The 26,571-nt window shown below is 40.3% G+C and overlaps 1 protein-coding gene across 2 annotated transcripts in view; it reads right to left on the bottom strand.

Moving 5' to 3' along the window:
• elavl4 (ELAV like neuron-specific RNA binding protein 4) overlaps positions 1-26,571 on the bottom strand; it is a 118,500-nt gene that overhangs the window by 66,888 nt on the left and 25,041 nt on the right. Inside the window, exons 1-2 of one of the 2 annotated variants that reach the window (XM_068036419.1) lie at positions 15,003-15,080; positions 7,202-7,442 (exon numbers count right to left, since the gene is read on the bottom strand). In XM_068036419.1, coding sequence (XP_067892520.1) covers positions 7,202-7,442; positions 15,003-15,011 — 250 coding nt within the window. In that variant the 5' untranslated portion in view covers positions 15,012-15,080. Of the gene's footprint in view, positions 1-7,201; positions 7,443-15,002; positions 15,081-26,571 lie in introns of those variants that run through there. The other variant, XM_068036418.1, reaches the window with a different exon arrangement.

Raw genomic sequence — 26,571 nt, forward strand, 5'->3', positions numbered from 1 at the left:
AACAATCCCACAGGCAACACCAACATTGCTTTGTGACTCTTTCCCCAAAGATAAGTTCAGAAATTAATTTGGGGACCATCAACCATAAAGCTTTTCTTCAAAATGCTTGAATTTAAGGCTTGTATACTTATTTGGCCAATTGTATTACTTGTCAATTTGTCAAATGCATGAGATGGCCATAATGGTTGAATTAGAATATTACAGCGCAGTATAGGCCCTTCGGCCCTCGATGTTGCGCCGACCTGTGAAACCATCTGACCTACACTATTCCATTTTCATCCATATGTCTATCCAATGACCACTTAAATGCCCTTAAAGTTGGCAAGTCTACTACTGTTGCAGGCAGGGCGTTCCACGCCCCTACTACTCTCTGAGTAAAGAAACTACCTCTGACATCTGTCCTATATCTATCACCCCTCAACTTAAAGCTATGTCCCCTCGTGTTTGCCATCACCATCCGAGGAAAAAGACTCTCACTATCCACCCTATCTAACCCTCTGATTATCTTATATGTCTCTATTAAGTCACCTCTCCTCCTCCTCCTCCTCTCCAACGAAAACAACCTCAAGTCCCTTAGCCTTTCCTCGTAAGACCTTCCCTCCATACCAGGCAACATCCTAGTAAATCTCCTCTGCACCCTTTCCAAAGCTTCCACATCCTTCCTATAATGCGGTGACCAGAACTGAGGAGGGAGCATTCACACAAAAAGGGAAATTGCATATTTAAGGGTTTCTTGCTGGATAATTCATACATATACCCAGAAAGATGAAGGATAATTTAAAACAAGATGATTTGGGCAGACTGCTAATATAAAACCTGCAAAAAAACAAACATGTTGCAGGATAATAATTTCTAAAGCAAACATGTATTTGTGGTTTATATTCCATTAAGTTACCTGACTTGGCCTTAGGGTGTGGAGTACCAAGGAGTTTCCTTTGCTTCAATAAGTCAAAATATCAATACTAACTAAAATATATATTTTTGTAGCTAATGCAAATAATTTTTTGATCTACAAAATCAGAAATTTATCAACATTCACAGAATTTAAATGCGAAAAATTGGTCCAGGCAGTTTGTTGGGCACAGCGGTTGCAATTCGCGACCTACCTGTGCACCTTGTCATGGAGATAAGCAGCACGCAAATTTGGTACTGCCTCCTCATTTACCTAATAGTCGTGTTGGTTTCATTGAGGATGGGGATGTTTGTGCAGCCTCCTCCTTCCATTAGTTGTTTAATTGTCCGCCACCATTCACGACTGGATGTGGCAGGACTGCAAAGCTTCGATCTGTTCTGTTGGACATGGCATTGCCAAGCTCCGTCTATAGCATGCTGTTTTCGCTATTTAACATGCATGCAGGTGCTGTATTGTAGCTTCACCATGTTAGCACCTCATTTTTAGGTACATTTGGTGCTGCTCCTGGCATGCTCTCCTATACTCCTCATTGAGCCAGGGTTGGTCCCCTAGCTTGATGGTAATGGCAGAATTAGGGATATGTAACCATGAGGTTACAGGATGTGGTGGAATATAATTCTGCTGATGTTGGGGGCCCACAGCACCTCATGGATGTCCAACTTTGAGCTGCTAGAACTGTTCTGAACCTAGCCCAGCTGGCACAGTGGTAGTGCCACACAACACAATGGAGGCATATTCTGTGTGAAGATGGGACTTTGCTCGGCCAGTTTGGTTGGTAGGGGTGCTACCGAGCTACTTTTGGTTATTAGCATTGAAGTTCCCCACCCAGCGTACATTCAGAGCCCTTGCAATCCTCAGTGTTGCTTTCAAATGGTGTTCAACATAGAGGAGTACTGATTCATCAGTTGAGGGAGGGTGGTAATCAGCAAGAGGTTTTCTTGCCCATTTGACCTGATGCCATGAGACTTCATGGGTTCTGGAGTCAATGTTAAGGACCCTCAGAACCACTCCCTCCTGACTGTATACCACTGTGCTGTCAGCTCTGGTGAGTTTGTCCTGCCAGTGGGAGAGGACATACACAGTAATGGTGATGGAGGAGTCTGCACCAGTATCTGAAAGGCATGATTCTGCAAGTATCACTATGTCAGGCTGTTCCTTAACTAGTCTGTCAGACAGCTCTCCCAATTTGGGCGCATCCCCAGATGTTAGTGAGGAGGACTTTGCAGGGTCGACTGCGCTGGTTTTGCCATAATTGTATACAGTGCCTCGGTTGATGCCGTGTGGTCTATCTGGTTTTATTCTTACTTGACTTTTTCATGGCGGTTTGATACAGCTGAGTGGCTTGCTAGGCTATTTTAGAGGGCAGTTAAGAGTCAACCACATTGCTGTGGGTCTGGAGTCGCATGTAAGCTAGACCTGGTAAGAATGGCAGATTTGCTTCCCTAAAAGACATTAGTGAACTGAATGGGGTTTTATGACATATCGTAGTTTCATGGCCACCATTGCTGAGACTAGATTTATATTCCAGATATATCTAATTAATTGAATTTAAATTCCCCACCTGTCTTGGAAAGATTTGGACTTACATCTGTAGAGCATTAGGCCAGGCCTCTGTATTACTAGCCCTGTAACATAAACACTATGCTGTTGTTCACAGTAAATAAATAAAAGCTCACACTCATCCTGCTATCTGGCATGGTGAGCAAGCTTCAGGAGGTGAGATTATGGACTTCTTGCTTTCCAACCCACTACCCTTCCCTCACCCAAACCTACGAACATAAGAATTGTAACAGAAGTAGGCCATTTGGCCCCTCGAGCCTGCTCCGCCATTCAATAAGATCATGGCTGGTCTGTTTGTGTCTCGATTCCACACTCCCATCTACCCCTGATAACCTTTGATTCTATTGCTTAACAAGAATCTATCTACCTCCACCTTAAAAATATACAATGACCCCGCCTCCATCACCTTCTGAGGCAGAGAGTTTCAAAGTCGCACAACCCTCAGCGAAAATATTTCTCCTCATCTCTGTCCTAAAAGGTGACCCCTAATATTAAAACAATGCTCCCTAGTTCTGGACTCACCCACAAGAGGAAACATCCTTTCCATATCCACCTTGTCAAGACTGTTCAGGGTCTTATAAACTTCTATCAAGTCTCCCCTCACTCTTCTAAACTCCAGTGAAAACAAGCCCAGTCTGTCGAACCTTTCCTCATGAGACAACACACTCATTCCAGGTATCAATCTAGTAAACCTCCTCTGAACCGCCTCCAACAGATTTACATCCTTCCTTAAACAAGACCAAAACTGCACACAGTATTCGAGATGTGGTCTCAACCAATGCCCTGTATAACTGAAGTATAACATTCTTACTTTTATTTTCAATTCCTCTCGTAATAAAGGATAGCATTCCATTATAATAAAAACAAGAAATGCTGGAAATACTCAACAGGTCTGGCAGCATCTGTGGAGAGAGAAGCAGAGTTAACGTTTCGGGTCAGTGACCCTTCTTCAGAACTAGCAGATATTAGAAATGTGAAAGGTTTTAAGCAAGTAAAGCGGGAGTGGGGCAAGAGATAACAAAGGAGAATGTGTGGATAGGACAAGGTCACAGAGAATAACCGACCAGAAGGTCATGGAGCAAAGGCAAACAATATGTTAATGGTGTGTTGAAAGACAAAGCATTAGTACAGATAGGGTGTTAACGGACTGAAAACTGAACAGCCACAAGTACCAACATGAAAAAAAAACAGTGGGTAGGCAAACTGAACAAACTAAGATAAAATAAAATAAACACAAAAAAAAAATAAAAATAGAAAAAAGAACTAAAAATAAAAGTAAAATGGGGGGCCCATCATGCTCTGAAATTACTGAACTCAATGTTCAGTCCGGCAGGCTGTAGTGTGCCTAATTGGTAAATGAGATGCTGCTCCTCAAGCTTGCATTGTTGTTCACTGGAACACTGCAGCAATCCCAGGACAGAGGTGTGAGCATGAGAGCAGGGGGGAGTGTTGAAATGGCAAGCAACCGAAAGCTCGGGGTCATGCTTATGGACTGAGTGGAGGTGTTCCGCAAAGTGGTCACCCAGTCTGCATTTGGTCTCCCCAATGTAGAGGAGACCACATTGTGAGCGGCGAATACAGTATACTACATTGAAAGAAGTACAAGTAAATCGCTGCTTCACCTGAAAGGAGTGTTTGGGGCCTGGGATAGTGAGAAGAGAGGAGGTAAATGGGCAGGTATTACACCTCCTGCAATTGCAGGGAAAGGTGCCGTGGGAAGGGGACAAGGTGGTGGGGGTAATGGAGGAGTGGACCAGGATGTCGTGGAGGGAATGATCCCTTCGGAACGCTGACAGGGGAAGGGAGGGGAAGATGCGTTTGGTAATGGCATCACGCTGGATATGGCGGAGGATGATCCTTTGGATATGGAGGCTGATGGGGTGGAAAGTGAGGACAAGGGGAACCCTGTCGCGGTTCTGGGAGGGAGGGGAAGGGGTGAGGGTAGATGTGCGGGAAATGGGCCGGACACGGTTGAGGGCCCTGTCAACCACAGTGGGGGGAATCCTCGGTTGAGGAAAAAGGAAGACATATCAGAAGTGCTGTCATGGAAGGCAGCATCATCAGAGCAGATGTGTCGGAAACGGAGAAACTTGGAGATGGAATGGAGTCCTTACAGGAGGCAGGGTGTGAAGAAGTGTAGTCGAGGTAGTTGTGGGAGTCGGTGGGCTTATAATGGATATTAGTAGACAGCCTATACCCAGAGATGGAGACAAAGAAGTCGAGGCAGGGAAGGGAAGTGTCGGAGATGGACCATTTAAAGGTGAGAGAAGGGTGGAAATTGGAAGCAAAGTTGATAAAGTTTTCAAGTTTGGGGAAGGAGCAGGAAACGGCACTTCTTGTTTTTATTTTAGATTTCCAGCATCCGCAGCATTTTGCTTTTATGATAGCATTCCATTAGCCTTCTTTATTACTTGCTGTACCTGCATACTTAATTTTTGTGACTCATGCATGAGAACACCTAGATCCCTCTGCACCTCAGACTTCTGCAGTCGTTCTACGTTTAAGTAATACTCTGCTTTTTATTCTTCCTGCCAAAATGAACAACTACACATTTTCCCCCATTCTACTCCATCTGCCAGATTTTTGTCCACTCACATCATATCTATATCGGTCTGGAATCTACTTTTGCCCTCTTCACAACATACTTTCCTACCTATCTTTGTGTCATTTGCACATTTAGCTACCATGCCATTGCTCCTCTCACCTAAGTCATTGATATAAATTGTAAACAGTTGAGGCCCCAGCACAGACCCCTGCGGGGCTCCACTCGCCAAATCCTGCCAATCAGAAAAGGACCCATTTATGCATACTTACTATTTTCTGCCAGCCAGCCAATCTTCTATCCATGCTAATATGTTACCCCCTACACCATGAGCTCCTACTTTGCGCAATAACCTTTTATGTGACACCTTGTCAAATGCCTTCTGGAAATCCACAGTATATCAACGGGCTCCCCTTTATCCACAGCACATGTTACTTCTTCAAAGAACTCCAATAAATTGGTTAAACATGATTTCCCTTTCACAAAACCATGCTGACTATTCCCGATTAGTTTTGAGTTTTTCTAAATGCTCAGCTATAGCCTCCTTAATGATCGATTCTAACACCTTCCCCATGACAGACATCAAGCTAACTGGCCTATTGTTACCTGTTTTCTGCCTCCCCCACTTCTTGAATAGAGGGGTTATATATGCTATTTTGCTACTGTGATGCAGTAACACTCCTTTACAAATCCAGGAACTCACACAACACCTCCAAAGACATGCCACAGTACTTCCAGAGACATTGCAATGGGAGAAGTTATTCTAAGTTACCTTACCTGCAAGTGTCTGGCCCTTTAAATGATGCTAGTGCAGGGCCCCTCCTGCAGCTGATTGCATGTTCTTTGGTGAGTGACAAGTGAATATGTTGAATGAACCGGAGTGGTCCAAGTTTGTAAACAGAGTGTAAAATCAGCTGCTACAGCACCTGTTAGGGGGCTTCTGACACATGCAGGGGACACCTGCGCAAGTGCCCTTCCCAGCATAGGGCGCCATTTGGATCACAGCGGAAGCAGCTGGAGGTGCTGTATGCCCTACTCAGAGGACTTCCAGCTTCCATAGTGCCGTCTTCAGTGGCACTATGAATCCATATTTCGTCCCCAGAAAGTTTTAGCAAATCAGGAAAAAAAACTATGGTTTGGGATTTATAAAAGCCTAGCCAAATTTGGACTGGACCAAGAACGTGGCCAGGGAATAATGAATAGCTACTGAAAAGTCTAATGTTTCTTGGTGGTTCCTCTGCAAATAGGGAGGAGGGTTGGCAGGAGAAGTGCATATGGAAGGATGAGTCAATATTCTGGGATCTTACTTGATTGCCTTTGGAGATCAGGGATATTTATGCAGAGTCTTCCTTCAGTAGATTCAATACATGGTGAAGGGGAACGTACATGATTTATGGCTTGATGGGCTCATTGACCATTTCTCATTACATGCTTTCTCATATTCTTTGTTGGGTGGCAATGCCTTATGTTGGTGTATTAACATCTTGCGCCCCAAAGGAGGATGCAGATTTCTCTAATTTTTCATTGGGGACTTTCTGGTTTAACTTGGACATCCCTTGTGCATGTAGGTGGGAATGGAACCTAAAGTACACAAATGATAATTTACAAAAAACAAAATGGTAGGATTGTGCAATTTGTGCCAAATATAAACTTCCAATTCCAGAACTTATTGGTGGTAACTTTCACCTTTGTGGAGGCAGAAAATTAGCGGTAGCAGATCAGCCACTTGGTTATACTCAGCGGCCTATTTTCCTTTCCATTGACTTCATAGAAAGGAAAATTAGGCTGGTGTATAGTGGGCAGCTGATCTACTACAGCTGTTTCTCAGCCCCTGCTGAAAGTGAAAATAACCCCATTAAATATGTTTCTATCACCTAAATATTGGTGCCTGTAATTTTGGAAGGGGTTTTCTTGTGGGAAATCAGTGGTACCTTCAGCGAAGTGATGTAAATAGCTAAAAATGGCTATTTATGCCATTACTTTAACTCCCACCAGTTACAGCAGATTAGGAGACACTGAGAAAATTCAGGGCCTTTCCTTTTAGAACTTAAAACACACAGATGAATCACAACTACACAATTTAGCATTTTGAAGTTTACAGATTTGACAAGTTGAAAATATTGCTTGGACCTGTCTCAACAGAACTGCTGTATCTTTACACTTCATTGTCTAAGGCCCAAACTAACCTGTTATTTTATCTCGAACAAGTTTGCATGATTCTATTTCACCGATGCTCCCAAACAAACTTCTGAATTCTTCCTGTGTCATGTTTTGGGGAAGATAGTTGACTATGAGGTTGGTTTTGCTGTCATCTGTAGGAGCCCCTGTCTGCATAGGTGAAGGACAGTTTCTACTGTTGCTTGATGGACCATTGGGTGTGTTGGACGTAGGGCCATTTGACACCTGAGGTTCCATGGTGCTGATTATCTACGAGAATGCAAATTCAGTATTAGAATTCCATGCACGATTATAAGGGAATAAACACCCTTCCAGTATTCAGACATGTCAGTCAGTACAGAATATGCAACTTTGATGCAACTCCATTAAAATCACAAAGATACTAACTGTGTTCTCACTAGACTAATACACCTGAGAACATTAAATACTGGAATTAAGTGTGGTTTTACACTGCTTAAATCATAGTCAATTATATATTCTGTCAGCTTAGAATTTGTAATTTGAGAAAATGTACTGTGCCTGTAGAAATGCATGGGTTAAATCAAAGAAAACCAGTATGGATTTGTTAAAATTGTGTTGACAAATTTAAGAATTTTTTTGAAGAGGATTGGTTGGATGAAACAGATATGTTACATATGGATTCTCAAGTGCTCAACAGAATGCCTTAAAGCAGTTTTTTTTAAAAAGTAAAAATTAGGCACATGGTACGAGAAATGTACCAGTACAAACAGAAAGTTAGTTGGTGGACAGGAATCAAAACGTTAGGGTGAATAGGTGTTGCTCAGTTTGGAGAAGGGTTGGCAGTGTTGTATAATCAATGTCAAAAATGGAGGTCGATGCTGTTTGCTCTTAGTCGTTATAGATGGTGTGAACTTGGGGATAAGGAGCAGAATCTCTAAGTTGTTGATGGCACAAAAATAAGGGGTTACACAAATAGCGAGGAGGACTGTAATAGACTTAAAGAAGACATAAGTTAGTTGAATGGACAGGTGGAAGGGGCAATTTAATATGGATAAATATAGGGTGAAGCATTTTGTGAGGAAAAAAAAGTAAGGAAGGAGTATACCCACAATGAAAAGACACCGAAGAGTGGAAATGTAGAGAGACCTTCGGGCACGTGTATAATATATGCAGGAAATTTCCTTGGGGGTTCTCCTGATCGGCTGCCATAACTTCAGTGGAAATCCTGGATACATGTGTAAAAGGGGTTTCTGTCGACCTTCCACTCAAGTTATGACAGCCATTTTGGAGCCCCTGAGGCAATTCCTAGTGCTAATTCCCAACAAGCATGAGTGCAGGTAGATGAAGCCTTAAACAAAAAGGCAACAGTATTCTTGGTTTTACAAATAAAGGCATAGGGCTGGATTTTACGCCGGGTTGTCAGGAGCTGGCCATCGACGTAGAAGTCGGTGGCGATCCCGCTTCCGCCCAGCCCGGGGATCTGTTCTGCATTTCACGGTCCCCGGGCTTTAACTGGTCCGAGGCGGGACTTCCACCCGCTTGAGAGAGGAAGTCCCGCCTCATCAAGCTGCCGGCCAATCATTGGGCCAGCAGCTCTTAGTCCCAGCAGTGCCACCGGGAGTGATGGCCACTTCTGGGACAACAGCCCAGTCGAGGACATGGGGCCAGGAGTGCAGTTAAGTTTGGTTTGCCTCGCCAGGGAGATCGGTTGCGTCCTGGCAAGGCAAGGGTGGTAATTTGGGGGGGGAAGGGGGGGGCATCTTGGGTCCTGGGGGTGGTTGGGGAAGAGGGGGCGGCCCTCAATCAGGCACCCTGTGCCCGTTTGTCAGGGCCCACCCACAGAGCGTTGAGAGGCCGTCAGCTTTCACTGGGTGGCCTTTCACGTCTCCCGGAGGCCTGCTTGTCATGGGTAAAATCCCCGTGGAGGCGGGCGAAGACCCTTAAGTGGCTGCTTAAGGGCCTTGATTGGCCTGGGTTGGGCAGCCCATTTCTCGTTCCCCGGTCCATGTAAAGTGGAGCAGAGGTGAGAGCGGGTCTGGAAGGCCTCCTGGAGCCTCCCACTCAATTTGATGCCAGCACCCCCCGCCGCCACCATCCGGCTTGCTGGGGTGGCGTAGAATTCCGGCCATAGTGTGTAAGAGAAAATGCTAACTGTATATAAAACTTTGGTTAGGTCACAGTTGGAGCACTGTATGCAGTTTTGATCACCCCATTATAGGTAAAAACATGAGTGCAGAGACTGTACAACTTCGGTTCACCAGGATAATGCCAGTTAGAAGAGACTTGAGAAACTGGTACTATTATCACTACAGCATTGATGGATAAGAGGAAATCAGTAGCTTAAAAAGAAAATTATGTGGGGCTTTGGTGTATTTTCTGTGTTTGGGGACTTACTGGCTCATGTCCTACAGGAGAGGAAAGTTGTTGCCCTTACATGGTCTGGGCCACACATGGCTTTAGTTTCACACTATGTGGCCGAATCTTAATGCCCCATGACAACTAGGGTTGCCCACATGTCAAGAGCAAATAAAAAATGTCACTAACCATAGGTCATCAATTTTAAAACAAAGAGTAAGGAGAGAGGTAAGGACAATTTGTTTTTGCTCAGAGGGTTGTTGGAACAAGGAATACTTTTCCACAGGGAGTGGCTGAGGTTGAAAGTGTTGCATCTTTTATAGAAGAATTGAATAAATATTTGAAACAGAGGAAGATACAGAGCTCTCGGAAGAGGGCAGTGGGTTAAATATTGAATTGCTCTAGCAAGGAGCAAGCATGGACATGATGGGCTGAATGTGTCTCATTACATGCTTTAAACCTTCATAGTTTTATACAAGATGCTGCATTTAACTATTAGATTATTGGGGATAATTTTAACTTTGGGAGATGGTATAAAACAGGCGATATCAGATCTGTTGTCCATTGTAGAAAATCTATGGGCTGTACAATGGATGGGCAATCCAGTGTTGCCTGTCTTACAATATCAGCCCAAGTTAAAATTGTCCCCATTGAGTTTTCTGAATAGCTTTCTTGGTACGATCATCTTGCAAACTTTTAGTAATGAAAAGCTGTTTTAGTTACTGTAATAAAGTCCAGATTTGAAATGCTAGCTAAAATTGCAACTGTTTTTCTTTGTTAAGAGATCACAGTTTAAGATTATTACATAACGGTATATAAATGTAGCAGCATAATAATGAAACATTGTCAAAGATCACTGTAAAAATAAACAAATAAAAACCCACTGCTCAATGCCGTCATAATGAAAATTTATCTTAAACTGCAGTGATAATTATAAACTCAGCAGTTAGACATCATAAGCTAACTTGTGTGAAATATTTTCATTATAGTCTTCTTCATATCATGTTGGTTTTACAAAGTGTAAGAAATCTTGCAGCAAATGTATATGCCGAACATCTATGGCAAATCTTTTACGTTCACTGCAGTCTTCCATTTGGTTCTTACTTCCTAACTAACATTTTTCATTTGGATAAACAGATTTCAACATAAATGAAAAGCTTTATGTACAATTGAACAGGACTACTGCACTTGTGCATACATTAAACTGGCTTAATCACACAACAGAATGTAGCAGTAATCCAAATTTGACAAAAACAACCTACAGCTTTCTTTTTAGGCTACATGTCAAAATTTCTCACAAAATTGCAATACTTCCTCATTTAGACTCACTTTTAAACACCCATTCTCTCACACTCAGAAATTAACTTGATAATTTCTCCATGAAACTCAAGACAAGTTGCAATTACCATTGTGCAGCTGCGGACTGTGATATCAGTAGCACACACACCAAGGCTATCACTGTTTAGTTGATCACAAGCACAGCACTGCTTTTTAATCTGATTATCAGTGAAGCAGGTACAGCTCAATGAACTGCCAACAGAGCCTACAGCTCTCTCCCCAACACTTCTGCATTTTATGCCAAAAAAAGTCAAATTAAATTACTGAATAAAATGTATACCATTAGCGTTTACAGTTGAAAATAAAATTTTTGCAGGAGTCTGCTCTTTTCATCTAACCAGAAACTGCCTTGAAATATTACTTAACTTCAATTTCCATATATTCCATTCACTTCCTCCCGTTTTAAAAAAAAAAGATAAACACAGATAAAATTCTATAACATTACAATAATCAACTAGTAATTTTTTTGCTGTTTATATGCAATCTACTCTTTATTTATTTAGAGATACAGCACTGAAACAGGCCCTTCAGCCCACCGAGTCTGTGCCGACCAACAACCACCCATTATACTAATCCTACATTAATCCCATATTCCCTACCACATCCCCTACCATCTTATATCCCATTTTTAAATAGCTATTATTTTGATATAATGAATGCTACAGTCTACAGCATTCACAAAAAAGGGTTTTTTTGAGAACAAAAGTACACAACTATGAATTAGGCTAAACCTGCTGATGTCTTTATTTATCATTTGCTGTACAGCAGGTCATATTTTGAGCTTAGGAAAAAATATGGTATAAATGTAGTTACCTAAATTAGCTTAATTAGGAATGGTTAATGCATAATGAAACACGGCATTCTTTCTTTTTAAAAACAAATTTATATTTCAATTTGAAGTGCAATATTAATATATTGCAGAATCAAGAGCAACTGGAGTTTTCCAGAGAAAAAAAGGTGGGAGGGGAAGGGAAATGAAAAACAGTTGCTATGGATGATCTGGTCAAAAATGTGGAGATTAAAATTGCTCCTTTTCCGCCAGGGGTATAGGAGGTTAGATTGGGGAGGAAGAAGTGTCATGGTGTGCATTTAATGAAGAAAATCTCATATTTGGTGAAACTATGAATATGTAAAATAAATCCAACAATTTGGGTTATAATATGTAGAACAGTATGGTATTATACTACTTTTGAACAGAATTTTGAGAAATATAATTTCTTCCCAGTTATCTCAAAAAGGGAGTGACTTGGGGCACAAAAACATCTTTGGTAAATAAACAGAAATCTCATAGATTTAACACAGGCATTTAATAATGATAGTATTCTCAGAGGTCAGAAACGTATCACATCAGTATTTCAAATTTTAGCCTTTTCCAAGAGTTGAGGTACTGCCATCAATGTCAAGTTCAGCTCTCATAATTGTAAAGTGGTGTGATTATCACAGTAAATCTGTCACAGTAAGAATTATATTAAATTGAACATAAGTCCCATCAGAGGAAACAGTGATTGAAATGAATAAAGCCAAAAAACTTTGAATTATGCACAGAAAGTTAAACAAAATTCAAAATAAAATTATTTATTGTTTAATAGCACTGAAAATTCAGAAATCACAGTATTATTGAAATAATTACTAATCAATCCCCCAATGAGTTCCAAAATTATATCGATTTGCATAAAGAAACTGATTTAAAGAACAGGAGTAATAATGTCTAAGAATCCAGCTGAATTTATATAATCTATTTGGCAGCAAAAGGTAAAGTTCAGCAATACCTGGAACTGCAGGAGGAAGGTGTGTTTGAGTGGATGAAGGGGCTCTAATTGTTTAACTTATTTGTTTCTGAAGGAAATAATGTTCTGCACTATGCATCACATATATTGGTTATAAATGGTGATTAGATTACATTTTTCTTAAAGACAAGTGGTAACAAACAAGTTCACTGAAAATAAATTATAAATGTTGTTTAGCTTTTTAAGATGAATTAGTCTTGCTCAGCCACACGATCCATTTCCTGTAATTTCCTTTCACAGCAGCATTAATCCTGTCATGCACTTACAAAAAATATCCTAGCTGCATTTTTAATTAGCACATTACGTTTGCTAGTAACTTTACAAGTTTAACAGATTTCTTTAGCTATGGCTGATGGATTTTCAGTTATCGATACAAGACTAATTTGTGCGAACACATTAAAATAGAACTTAATATGCTTTGAATAGTATTTTTGAAAACAAGATCATTAGATTTTGATGATTACTAAACTAAGCCAGCAATTTTTAAAAATTAAATTACCAATTCCAACTGTTCTTAATGATTTTAAAAACCTTTTTCAGTGAGCTACAAAATATTTCTCCTGATTTTAGGATTAATTGTTTATTTAGGATAACATAACTAGAAACTAATTAGCATTCAATCTTTTTTAAAACTAAACTTGTTATTTAATGTGAAATGGACAGATTTTGGATATTTCAAAAACATTCTGTACAAACAAAACCTTCATTATATTATTATGGAGGTATCAAAATAATCTTGCCATATGTTTCAAAGGGGGAATAAATGGATGAGAAAAAACAATGAATATCTTTACCTAGTCTTTTATCTATTTTGGGGTAGTGTCCTGCACAAATGAAATCTGTTGTTTAACATGCTTTCTAATCTTTAGGCCTTATGGAATTCTTTAATGCTATTATGCACTGCCCATCTTCCTTTCAGGACACTGAAATCATTTTTAAAGCTACTATACTAATTTAACAAGAATAAAAATAACACATTCCACATTCTATATTCGACAAAGAGTTTGCAGTTTCATCCTGCTTTAGTTGTAGTCAGTCATCTTTGCTTTCCTCAATTCCTCACATCGAATTCATCATACATATCCATTTCAACTGAAGAATTAATGCATTCATCTTTGCTAAGTCAAAAATACACCCACTACAATGTTAAAATTGGGTTAAACATTAATATTTTCATCAGGTTCAAATAACCCTATTGGCAGACCTTACAGGATAGCCTGGTGGAAAATTGCAGTAATGACTGTCACAACCACCAGCAATGTAGTGCTCACCATTTACTCTTATCGGCTTTATTTGACCAATTTTCTCTTTACTTATTGGCTCATACAATTTCTTCCGCTTTGACAGGTACATCCATACAGAAAGAAAATCCAATGAAATACCATTTACTCTGAAGATACAGATGCCTAAAAATAGCCTCAACTGAGCTAGCCTCCAGTCTAGAATATAATTAACACCTTTTGAAACAATTAAAGTTGTGACTCTCACAGAATGGAGGAGACAATCATAGTGCCTGTTCTACTGTTCGCTTCATGGTATTCCCATATGACTGCCACCTGCTCTCAGTTCAGCTTCCTTTAGCTGTTTCCCTGGCAACCTTTCACAGGCTTTTCTTTCTAGCTATCACTTTCATTTCAGCTGTTCAGTCTAATCTTATTTATATTACACCCATCAAAACAAAGAGCTGATGAAAAAAGTCCACAGAACACGGTGAATGAAAAAAAATGCATAATTCTTATTCTATTCACCTCCTCATAAATGCTCATGAACACTACAGATGTTCATATATCTCAAAAATAAATATGCTTAAAAAGCTAAATGGCATTCCTCTACTCACACAAAGACTCTATGTTTTCATATACTGTACCAAACAAAGAACACGTTACCGAGACTGAGGCAAATAGCACATTTTTTAAACACCTACCATTTTTAAACCACCCCACTCCATTTTTGCTTAGCAAGAAATTTGTAGTCTTCAGTGAATCAAAACCGAAAGGGCGTTATGTAAAAACAGGCATGCCTTCTCTACAACACTGATTTTTTGGCTTACAACAATTCAACATATATTACATAGTACAGCACATGAGCCTCCTCCTCTCTGATGAGGTCACGATAGCAAACTCTTTGAAATACAATATGTGGTTGTACGGGTGCTTACATAAAGCACATCTTTGAAATCATTGTAACCACTGAACAGTACTTTCGGGCCCCTCAATCCCAAGCCTGGATATTAAATAGGTTTTTAATTTTGCTTGTTTCCTCAAAAATAGACTTTCTTTAATGCACTAATAATAAAATGTACAACAAACTAAACCATTTTGGTACGTTTCTCAAGTAGATTAAAATTATACCAAGTCCTAGTACATACCATAACCATTCTTATTGCACAGGATTAGATCTTATCGTACTTGAAATCTTCAGAAGACTTATAATATTTCAATTCCTCTGTTAAGATCCAAAAGCACAGTGAAAGTGTTTGTGCAAAACAAAAGAATAAAGCAGTACTGAATCTAAGCTACAGGAAACAAATCAGCCCAGAGAATTGGCTGGCTGCTTTACCCTTTTACTCCCATTTATGGGACCATCTGTCACTACTGCTTGTGTCTGATTGGCTAGAAAAATAAAAAGCTGTCATGACATCAACTGCTATTGAAATTAGCTTTTACCAGATTGACGATGTTAATGATGCGGTGACCTCTATCCACAACAGAGAAAAGCTTTTGAACTGCACCATGTCCCTGGTAATTAGGCTGAGATTAAGAAACCAACACACACACAAATTTTCACTCAATTTTGTTTACTATAAATTTGCAAGTCACATCTTCAATTTGCAATCTGCAGAAGACAAGATGTCATATCTCAGCCATGCTTCAATGCTTGCATCTCATATCCATTGTCAGGCAAACTGAGCTTTAAAATGTAAGTGTTTCAACTACCTTATATACTTTGACAATTGCTTTCTTAAGACATGCATAATTAATACAAAGCCTTGAGGCTCACAAACCACTTTGTATATGAAAAGAATTACACAAAAACAGTAAATTTATTTCAGGTATCTGAACTTCAATGTTTTCTCCCCTTATTATTTTGAATAATAAAATGTTTGATGTGCTATTCAAAACCATCCCAACAATAATGCTCTCGCTTGTGTCTAACTTGAAATAAATTTCTATACTGCAATATCTTGCAAATCTTATTATGTTAACTTACATTGGCTATTAATCACACATACAAAACATGTTAACTGTATCCTTCAAAACACTAGACAGATGAAATGCTAACAGTTAACAAATATTCTCAATAAAAGCCAATACAAAAAATGTGAAAATTAACATAAATCAGTAGCAGCTGCTGCTTATAAGAAAACAAATAAATGTAACAATCATATATTACCAGAAATACAGGACATATATTTAACAACTTCTCTTAACAGTTGAACCAAAGTTAAGTGAAAAAAACAAATAACTTACTGAGTAGAAACAAATACTAGATATATCATTCTAAAATCAAAATTATATCTTTTCAGCCTGTTAAGTAAGGAATAGAACCCTGTGGCAAATTCATGATCCTGCAAGACTGGCTCTACAAACAGCACCAGGATGCCATAATTCAAGAAGTCAACCCAGTGAAACAGTTCCAGGAGTACAAGCCAAATGTTTTGCAACAACAGAGAAGCAAAGAACAATTTTAGTTTGTGTCGAGTGAAATTCTTGTCAGTATTCGCTTGGTACTTTGCAGCAGATGGTGGAACATAGATATTCCATTATAAGCTTTTCCCTACCTTCTCACAGCAATCGCTTTTATGATCAGCCAGATTACATCTCCACCTATGACATTGCAATGGCTCATTTCCTACAAAAAGTGATCAGTTAATAGTAAACTATGCAGGGGCCCCTCACTGCAGTTATCTGCTATCACCGTAATCTTTTAGCAGTGCCCTGATCAACATAAAATTTGTCCCTAAGGTTGTAAGTATAGCATCAGTAGCCATCAGACTCACACGGACTACATTCCAGCTAATTCAGCATTAATAACCACCTACTCCATAGCATTTTGAAGCCTTAAACATAATCTTCCAGGCAACAGCCCATAGAAAACAACAACCCTACAGAATCTATTGAACAAAAATTTAAAAATAATTAAGAATCACATCAACATAAGATTTCTTAAATGTATTACCTAAACACCATAACAATTTTCTTTAATTCAAAATGCTATGTACAATACGTAGAAATGCCTGCCAAAAAAACAAATATACCTTACCTCATTATTCAATAAAGCAGCATTTAGTGTCCTGCCAATTTCAAACATTTCACTGACAGTTCAGTTTTACACAATCAAGAGACTTCTTTTGATGCACGTTTAGCAAAACACATTTATATAAGGGCTTTCCTGTCTTCAAGATTATATCATGCGACAGATTGGTCAATTCTTTCCTGTCTTAATCTGCACTAGCCCAACAGACAGCAGTACAATTTTTCCCTTATAAAATTCACATTAAGACTGTGTTAGACGTATTGCTCAGGCAGATTATGTTACTCCAACATGGCTGTTGAGCAAATGTTCCTCTCCAGTTACAGTTCTCTGAATTACCACAAGGTGAGCAGTGTGCACAAACTAAAGTTTATTTCTTTTTTACATCTTCTAAGGCAAACTCTTTTCAAATACATGTACCTAGATTCACGCCACGAAAAATGCAGCACAAAAATTTACAGCTGCATTAATCAAGATTCCATAAACCTCTATAGTTACATGCAACACCATACAATAATCTTTAACAAGAAACTTGGAAAATAAAGACACCAAGAAAGGCAGATATTAAAACTGAAAGCTTTGCGATAATTTCATGATGATTTGGAGACCAATATTATAAACTAATATTAGAAAACTGTAAAAAGCCTGGTAAAATCAGTTAAAATCACATATCATTGAATAATTTTATCCCCTTCTATTGGGTGAAATGGTTTTGTAAAGAGCACATTTATTTTTAAGTACAAATTTCATTCCATCCCAACAATAAGATCTTTACCTTTCAGTCAAATTTGCTACTCTGAAAAAGCGATTATTAGCAAAGCCATATTAAGCTTCATTTTATTTTCAACTTGGTACATTCAGAATAATTCTAGTTCTTTGCAAATGTCACTCAAAAATATTTTTGTCCTTTTGAGGAAATTGTGTCTACAAAAATAGGCCTGTAAGGACTTCAATGTTCTACTTGCTTTTTGTACTCATTGCATGCACAATGGGTATAATAGTCAATATTTCTTTGAATATTCTGTTTCCCTTCTCTGCTTTCTCCTCCCAAAAACAATGTACAAGGTGGAATGGTGGAAGAAAAAACATAATTAAACTGAAATCTGCCTGACTTGAGACCAAACTATCACATATTTGCTCCAGTCCGACCACACAGAGAATAGGACTTAATTCACAATGAGCGAAAACTAAAACTACCTTTGTTTTAAAAAGAATGAACTCAAAATGAGGTTAAAATGAAAAGCTGCTACTTAGACTACTGAAGCCTAAGGGTCACAATTTTATTCAGCACCTTTTTTTTTTACTAACTTAATAAAATAAATTGATTATTTTGTTGCACAAACTCTAATTTTGCTTGCACTCAGAATCACAGCACAGAATTTATGTTCTGTCTGCTCTACAGAGACTGAACATCTAAGAGTAATAAATCCTCGGAATAGGGCCTTAATTTCAATCTACAGCCCACATAATGATTTCAGCATTTCTGCCTTGAGAAATGTACAACGCTAAACATTTCAGGCATTGGTTAAATAATATCTAATAGACAAGGCTAGTCTTTAAATTTGTACATCTATTTTCCATTGTCTTGGAGAAGTAAAAGTACAGCATACTATAAAACAATGAGCGAAAACAACTAAGAGACTGGAAACCATTTATGTGAGAGTAAAAGAAAATCTTGAAATGTTTTGTCTGGAATTAGATATTTATTAGAATTCAGTCAGAGCTTTTTATTTTTGGGAACGGGAAGCAGAAAAAAAAAACTAGTTATAAAACCTACCTAATATGGTGTTGTCCTGAGGCAAATGTATCTAATCAATACTGACCTATTGATGTACCACCATCTGCTGTACCGCTGAACAATGCTTAGTATGGTAAACAGTGGCAGTGTATCTTTTTCTGTCTATTAGAGAACCACCAGAACTTTCATGTGCAAGGGTGTGTGAAATCCCTCTAAAAGTCTTCATACTAGTTTCTTGATGGTTGTATCTGTGCTGCATTTCCTATTTCATGCTCAACAAAGCAAGTAAACATTTTGTAAGAAAAGTGACCAATAGTTTTAGCTATTCGGTTCTTTAATCATGAAGTGCAATTCATGTCAACTCCCTTCTTGACACTTCTCTGTGCAAATGCAGTACTACAGCCCTGAAGTTCTGATGGATTGGTAGGGTGTAAAGCCAGAGAATATACTGGGGGTAGAGAGAATCATAGTCATTTACGGCACAGGAGGAAGCCAGTCAACGCATTGAGTCCATGCCTGCTCTCCATGGAGTAATCCAGTCAGTCCCACTCCCCCACTCAATCCCCATAGCCCTGCAAGTTTATTTCCTTCAAGTGGCCATCCAATTTTGTTTTGAAATTATTGACTGTCTCTGCTTCCACCACCCGTGTGGGCAGCGAGTTCCAGGTCATTACCACCTGCTGTGTTAAAGTTCTTCCTCATATTGCCCCCATATCTCTTGCCCAAAACCTTCAATGTGTCCCCTTAGTCCTTGTACCATGTTAATGGGAACAGTGTTTCCTTATATAACTTATCTATGTCATAATCTTGCACGCTAGTAAATTTCCCCTCAATCTCCTTTGCTCGAAGGAGAACCACCCTAACTTTTCCAACTTAACCTTATAACTAAAATCTCCCGTCCCTAGAACCATTCTGGTAAATCTCCTCTGCATCCTCTCAAGGACCCTCACATCCTTCCTAAAGCGTGATGACTGGAACTGGAGGCAATACTCCAGTTGGGGCCTAACCAGAGCTTTATAAAAGTTCAGCATAACTTCCCTGTTTTTGTATAGTGCCTCTATTTAGGAAGTCTAAAATCCCATATGCTTTACTAATCACTCTCAATATATCCTGCCACCTTCAAAGATTGATGCACATGCACCCCAGGTCCCTGTGTTCCTGCACTCTTTAGAATGGCGCTATTAAGAGGACCCAGTGGTTTTATGCCTCATTTAAATTCCACCCTAACTTACAGCCGAAGTGAGGGAGGGTGCCCCTGCCCTAGCAAGAATGCAGCCATGCAAGTGATAGGTTTAAAAAGGTGCTATCATCAGTCCTAACTCCATCATTTCCATCCTAGGATTTGTCGATCTAATTTATGCCTCTATAAAATGGTGGCACCTTGGAACAGCAGCTGAGCAACACCCGATGCTGGAATCTTAAAGAGAAATATGGCTGGAATTTTACGCCACCCCAAGGATTCAGATGGTGGCAGGGGGCTGGCGTAAAATGGAGACTTTCCCGACCCACTCCCGCCTCCGATCCCCTTTACATAGAGCGGGGGACAGCCCGTCCACCCCAGGCCAATGAAGGCCCTTAAGTGGGCACCAAACAACCAGTTAAGGGCCTTCGCCCACCTCCAAGCGGATTTTACGCATGGCAAGCAGGCGTCCTGGAGCCGGAAAAGCCACCTGTGAAAACCAGGCGGCTTCCGATCATCTCGGGGGTGGGCCTTGCTCAACGGGCACCGGATGCCCGATGGAGGGTCGCCCCCGCTACCCTAATCACACAACACGCCCCCCCCACCCCCTTCCCCCCAACCAACCCCCGTTGCCTCGCCGGGGCCCAACCGATTAACCCGGGTGAGGCAACCAATACTTACCTGTCTTCCCGGCTCCATGTCTATGGCTGGGCTGCAGTCCCAGCAGTGGCCACCGCTCCTGGTGGCGCTGCTGGGACTAAGAACTGCCGGCCCATTAATTGGCCAACTGCTCAGTGAGGCGGGACTTCCTCCCTCAAGCGGGTGGCAGTCCCGCCTCAGAACAGTTAAAGCCTGGGGACCCGTAAAATGTGGGTCGGATCCCCAGGCGAGGTGGAAGCGGGTTCGCCACCGACTTTTCAGTTGGTGGCCGGCTCCCGTCCACCCAATGTGAAATCCCGGCCTATGTTTCACTGTGGTGCTATACAGAATGTTACTTTACTACAAAGTGGTCTTTTTGGAAAATTATTGCACTGCATTTTGAAGCTGCTAGAAATTTAGAAATTTCAGACTATTTCATGTTTGGGGATTTGCATTTAATGAGGGGAAGGCTGCAGAATGGTTTTCTGTTCCCACTGTTATGGTTTATTTGTTCGAAGAGCAACAGCAGGCAACTTGGGAAGTCAGGATAATAAGGCACAACCACGAGAGATCGCTATTCTCCTACAAATATCCAGCCACTCAGGTGTACAGTCCCAAAAGATCATTCCTCAATATAATCCATGAATTATGTGTTAGGAGCCCTGTAATCCACAGGGAAATTAAAAAAAAAATTAATCCTCAGGATGCTGGGAAGGCCAGCATTTATTTGCCCATTTCTATTTCCTCGAGGTGGTAAGCCTTCTTCTTGTATCGGTGCAGCTTGTGTGATGAACATGGTCCGAACAAGATGTTAGGTAGGAAGTTCCAGGATTTTGATCCAGCAACAATGAAGGAATATATGTCCGACTCAGGATGGTGTGTGACTTAGAGGTGATGGTGTCTCATGTTCCTGCTGACCTTGTCCTTCTAGGAGATGGAGGATGGAGGTCGGAGGTCAGGAAGGAGTTCCTGAAAAAGCTTTGGTGAATTGCTGTAGCACATTCTGTAGATAGTATACACTGCAGCCACAGTATGCCAATGATTGATTAGTGTGCTGATCAGGCAGACTGTCTTATCCTAAATAGTACTGAGCTCTTGCGTCTTGTTGGAGCTGCACCCATGCAAGCAAGTGAAGAGTTTTCTATTACACTCCTGACTTCTCCCTTGTCGATGGTAGAGGTTTTGGGGAGTCAGGAAGTGAGCCACTCGCCACAGGAAGCAGTAAATCCTAGAAGTCACAGAATGTGTAGGAACCAGGGCATTTCTGTGGCTTGGCCAGTTCAGTTCCTGATTAAAGGTAACCCCCAGGATGTTGATGCTGGGGGAATTAGCGATAGCAATGCTACTGAATGACAAAGGAGGTGGTTATGCTTTCTGTTGTTGATGATTATTGCCTGCCATTTTGTGGTGCAAATGCTTCTTGTCAATTATCAACCCAAGCCTGAATGTTGTCCAGGACTTGCTGCATATGGGCATGGATTGCTTCATCATCTGAGGAATTGCAAATGGAGCCAAACACTGTGCAATCAGCCAACGGCCCCATTTCTGACCTTATGAGGGAAGGTGATTGAATAAGTAACTGAAGACAGTTAGGACTAGGCCCTGAGGAACTCCTACAGAGATGCCCTGGTGCTGAGATGATGGGTCTCCACGACCAGAACCAACAAAAGCAGAGGTTCCTGGAGTTGCCACCCGCTCCACGAGCCACTGGATTTTAGAGAAGCTCTCTCTAATAGTCCCACAAAGGATGGAATTGGACTCTGCTGCCATCTGCCACACATCTTCAGAGAATTTCTGCAGTACCTTCGTATGGTTCCAATGCTCAGCAAACTTTCTTTTTTTTTTGGCAAGACTCCTGAAATCACTGTCTCACACCAGGCTCTCACATCTTCTAAATCTCTGATTAGGTGCATAATACTTGATCTCAAGTACCTCATCCTCTAGCTTCTTTCTGAATTGGGAATCACTCTATGTTAATTCCTCAATTAGACTATCTGTAACACTGAGTTAAGCTATCTAGGCTGGGGTATGCATGTAATAGGGTTCATGATGAATAGACTAATTTCTACAGGCACTGCTAGATGATGAACGTTCTGGCATCTGTTCCTCCTTTCTCTCTCTCTCTGCTAAATCCGTCTTGCTTCTGTGAAGTGTTGGGAAATAAATTATAACTTGATGAGGATGACTGTAGTATAAGAGGGTTCAGCAGGAGAACAGCAACAGCAGGGATCCTGTAACCAAATTAAAGTAGATCTATGAAAGATCAGTAGCAGTTAGTTGCAATAGTGTAGTAATGCTAATTCTCAGCTTGTCTGTTAACATGCTAGTGTAACCTCTAAATCAAAGTATATTAGAAAAACAAGACAATACTGCAATTGATTGTGAAAGGAAACATTTAGAACAAAGATTTCTCAGCCAAAAATAGCAGGATGCAAGCAAATCTGTTTATTGACTTGGCACAACAGAGGTACCCAGTATGAGACCTCCAAGGTAAAGCTAGCAGAAGGTGGAAAGCAGAAGCAAGAACAGATGTATCAAATCATGATTGACCAACATATAAACTGAATTTAGAACAACAATGAAAGGAATGTAACTAAGTTAACAAATAATAATCCTGACAAACTACAAGGGACATGGACAGAGTAGAAGATGTAAACTCAGCTAGTCAGTGCAGACAAGGATTGAAGCCCCCTCAGACTATAGTTTTCACAATGAAACCGGTCAAGTGCCATCTACTAAGTCAGTATGAATGACTAAAAAACTAAAAAGACTAAAAAACAGTACAAATAGATGTTTCACGAAAGGTATAAACCCTCTATCAGGTGAAGTCAGTGCAAGGAACAACCTCGACTGGTGATGCTCCTAGCCCCTGATGAATTGTTCTCCTGATGACTGTATAAATGTAAATCTTGTTTGTATTAATCAGTTGTGCTCTGCAATAAAATCTCTATTGAGTTGATCTGACTTCTGGGTCTTAGGCCTTTATTCATGAAGTGTGGATCACTCCGATAACATAAAGGTAATAGAAGAAAGAAATGCAATGACTTTGTGCTGTAAAAGTTTTACTTCCTACTAGGCTAACGCAAGGGTACAAGCCTCAAAAAGAAAACAAATTCTGATCTTTGACCATTATTGAGTCAGTACAAATCATCTGTGGGTGCAGGCCATCCTATGTCTCCATTTCCTCCTACATCTCCATTCCTTACAGCATTAACTACATTACCATCACGAGTTGGGGCAAGGGATCAAATTTGGGAAGATATGGTAAATCAAGGAGTACAGACAAGGTAAGAAAGAAAGGTATTAATATGGGAAATGATATACAGACTGTGACAGGAAGGGACAGAGTGTACAAATCTAAGAGTAAATCAACAGATAAGGCTAGTGGTTACAAAAATAATAAAAGGACAAACCAAAAGGCTCTGTATCTGAATGCACGTAGCATTCGAAACAAAACGGATGAACTGAGAGCACAAAAAGAAATAAATAAGTACGATCTGATAGCCATTAGAGACATGGCTGCAGGACGACATAGATTGGGACCTGAATATTGAAGGGTACATTACATTTAGGAAGGACAGGAAGCTAGGAAAAGGTGGAGGGGTAGCTCTGTTAATTAATGAGGGTATTAGTGCAATAGAAAGGGGTGACCCAAGTTCAGGAGACCAGGATGTAGAAGCAGTTTGGGTAGAGATGAGAAATCATAAAGGCAAGAAGTCACTTGTGGGAGTGGTGTACAGGCCACCTAACGTTAACCATACTGGAGGACAGGGTATAAAGGATGAAATAATGGCAGCTTGTCAGAAAGGTACAGCAATAATTATGGGGGATTTTAACCTACATATAGACTGGAAAGATCAGATGGGCAGAGGTAGCCTAGACGAGGAGTACATAGAATGTTTTCGGGATAATTTCTTGGAACAATACGTTCTGAAGCCAACCGGAAAGGCGGCTATACTAGACCTGGTATTGTGCAATGAGATAGGATTAACAAATGACCTCATAGTTAAGGCGCCCCCAGGTAGCAGCGATCATAATATGATTGAATTTTACATTCCGTTTGAGGGAGAGAAGAGTGGGTCTAAGACTAGTCTTTTAAACTTAAAGAAGGACAATTATGAGAGTATGAAAGCAGAGCTAGCTGAAGTGAACTGGCAAATTAGGTTAAGGGATAGGTCAATAGAGATGCAGTGGCAGACATTTAAGGGGATATTTCAGAATACACAGAATAGATACATTTCAACGAGAAAGAAAAATTCCAAGGGTGGGATCCGCCATCCATGGTTAACAGTTATAGATAGTATCAAACTTAAAGAAAAAGCATATTATTGCACAAAGATGAGAGACAGGTCAGAAGATTGGACAGCACATAAAAAAAACTGCAAAGAATGACTAAAAGACTGATAAGGAAGATTAAATTAGAGTACGAGAGAAAGCTAGCTAGAAATATAAAGACAGATAGTAAGAGTTTCTATCGATAACTTAAAAAGAAAAGTTAACAAAGTGAGCGTTGGTCCTTTAGGAAGTGAGTCTGGGGAATTAATAATGGATAATAAGGAGATGGCAGATGAATTAACAGATATTTTGCATCGGTTTTCACCATTGAGGATACAAGTAACAGCCCAGTATAAGCTATAAGTCAGGAAATGGGAGGGAGGAACTCAAGAATATTCCAATCACCAGGGAAGTGGTACTGAATAAATTGTTGGAGCTGAGGGCTGACAAGTCCCTGGGTCCTGATGGACTTCATCCTAGGGTGTTAAAAGAAGTGGCTAGTGAGATAGTTGATGCGTTAGTTTTAATTTTCCAAAATTCACCAGATTCGGGGAAGGTACCGTTAAATTGGAAAATAGTGAATGTAACTCCTTTATTCAAAAAGGGAGGGAGACAGAAAGCAGGAAACCACAGGCCAATTAGCTTAACATCTGTCTGGGAAAATGTTAGACAGTATTATTAAAGATGTTATAGCAAGGCATTTAGAAAAATTCAAGGTAATCAGGCAGAGTCAACATGGTTTTGTGAAAGGGAAAAATCATGTTTAACCAATTTATTGGAGTTTTTTGAGGGAGTTACATGTTTTGTTTAGTTTAGAGATACAGCACATGTGCTGTGGATAAAGGGGTGCCAACCGGTGGATGTACTGTACTTAGATTTCCAGAAGGTATTTGTTAAGGTGCCACATCACAGGTTACTGCAGAAAATAAAAGCTCATGGTGTAGGAGGTAACATATTGGCATGGACAGAAGATTGGCTAGCTAACAGGAAACAGAGAGTAGGCATAAATGTGTCATTTTCTGGTTGGCAAGATGTAACGAATGGTGTGCCACCGGGATCTGTGCTGGGGCCTCAACTTTTTACAATTTATATAAATGACTTAGATGAAGGGACCAAAGGTATGGTTGCTAAATTTGCTGATGACGCAAAGATAGGTAGGAAAGTAACTTGTGAAGAGGACATAAGGGGGCTACAAAGGGATATAGATAGGTTAAGTGAGTGGGCAAAGACCTGACAAATGGAGTATAATGTGGGAAAGTGTGACACTGTCCACTTTGGGAGAAGAATAAAAAAGAAGCATATTATCTAAATGGTGAGAGAATGTAGAGTTCCGAGATGCAGAGGGATCTGGGTGTCCGAGTGCATGAATCGCAAAAGGTTAGTATGCAGGTACAGCATTTAATTAGGAAAGCTAATAGAATGTTATTGTTTATCATGAGGGAATTGAATACAAAAGTAGGGAGGTTATGCTTCAGCTCTCCAGGGCATTGGTGAGACCACATCTGGAATACTATGTACAGTACTGGTCTCCTTATTTAAGGAAGGATGTAAATGCATTAGAGGCAGTACAGAGAAGATTTACTAGACGAATACCTGGAATGGGCAGGCTGTCTTACGAGGAAAGATTGGACAGGCTAGGCTTGTATCCGCTGGAATTTAGAAGAGTAAGAAGCAACTTGATTGAAACATACAAGATCCTGAGGGGTTTTGAGAGGGTGGATGTGGAAAGGATGTTTCCCCTTGTGGGAGAATCTAGACCTAGGGGTCACTGTTTAAAAATAAGGGGTCACCCATTTAAGACAGAGACGAGGAGAAATTTTCTCTCTGAGTGTCGTGGGTCTTTGGAATTCT

Source organism: Heterodontus francisci, chromosome 8 (assembly GCF_036365525.1).
Source record: "Heterodontus francisci isolate sHetFra1 chromosome 8, sHetFra1.hap1, whole genome shotgun sequence".
Lineage (NCBI taxonomy): Eukaryota > Metazoa > Chordata > Chondrichthyes > Heterodontiformes > Heterodontidae > Heterodontus > Heterodontus francisci.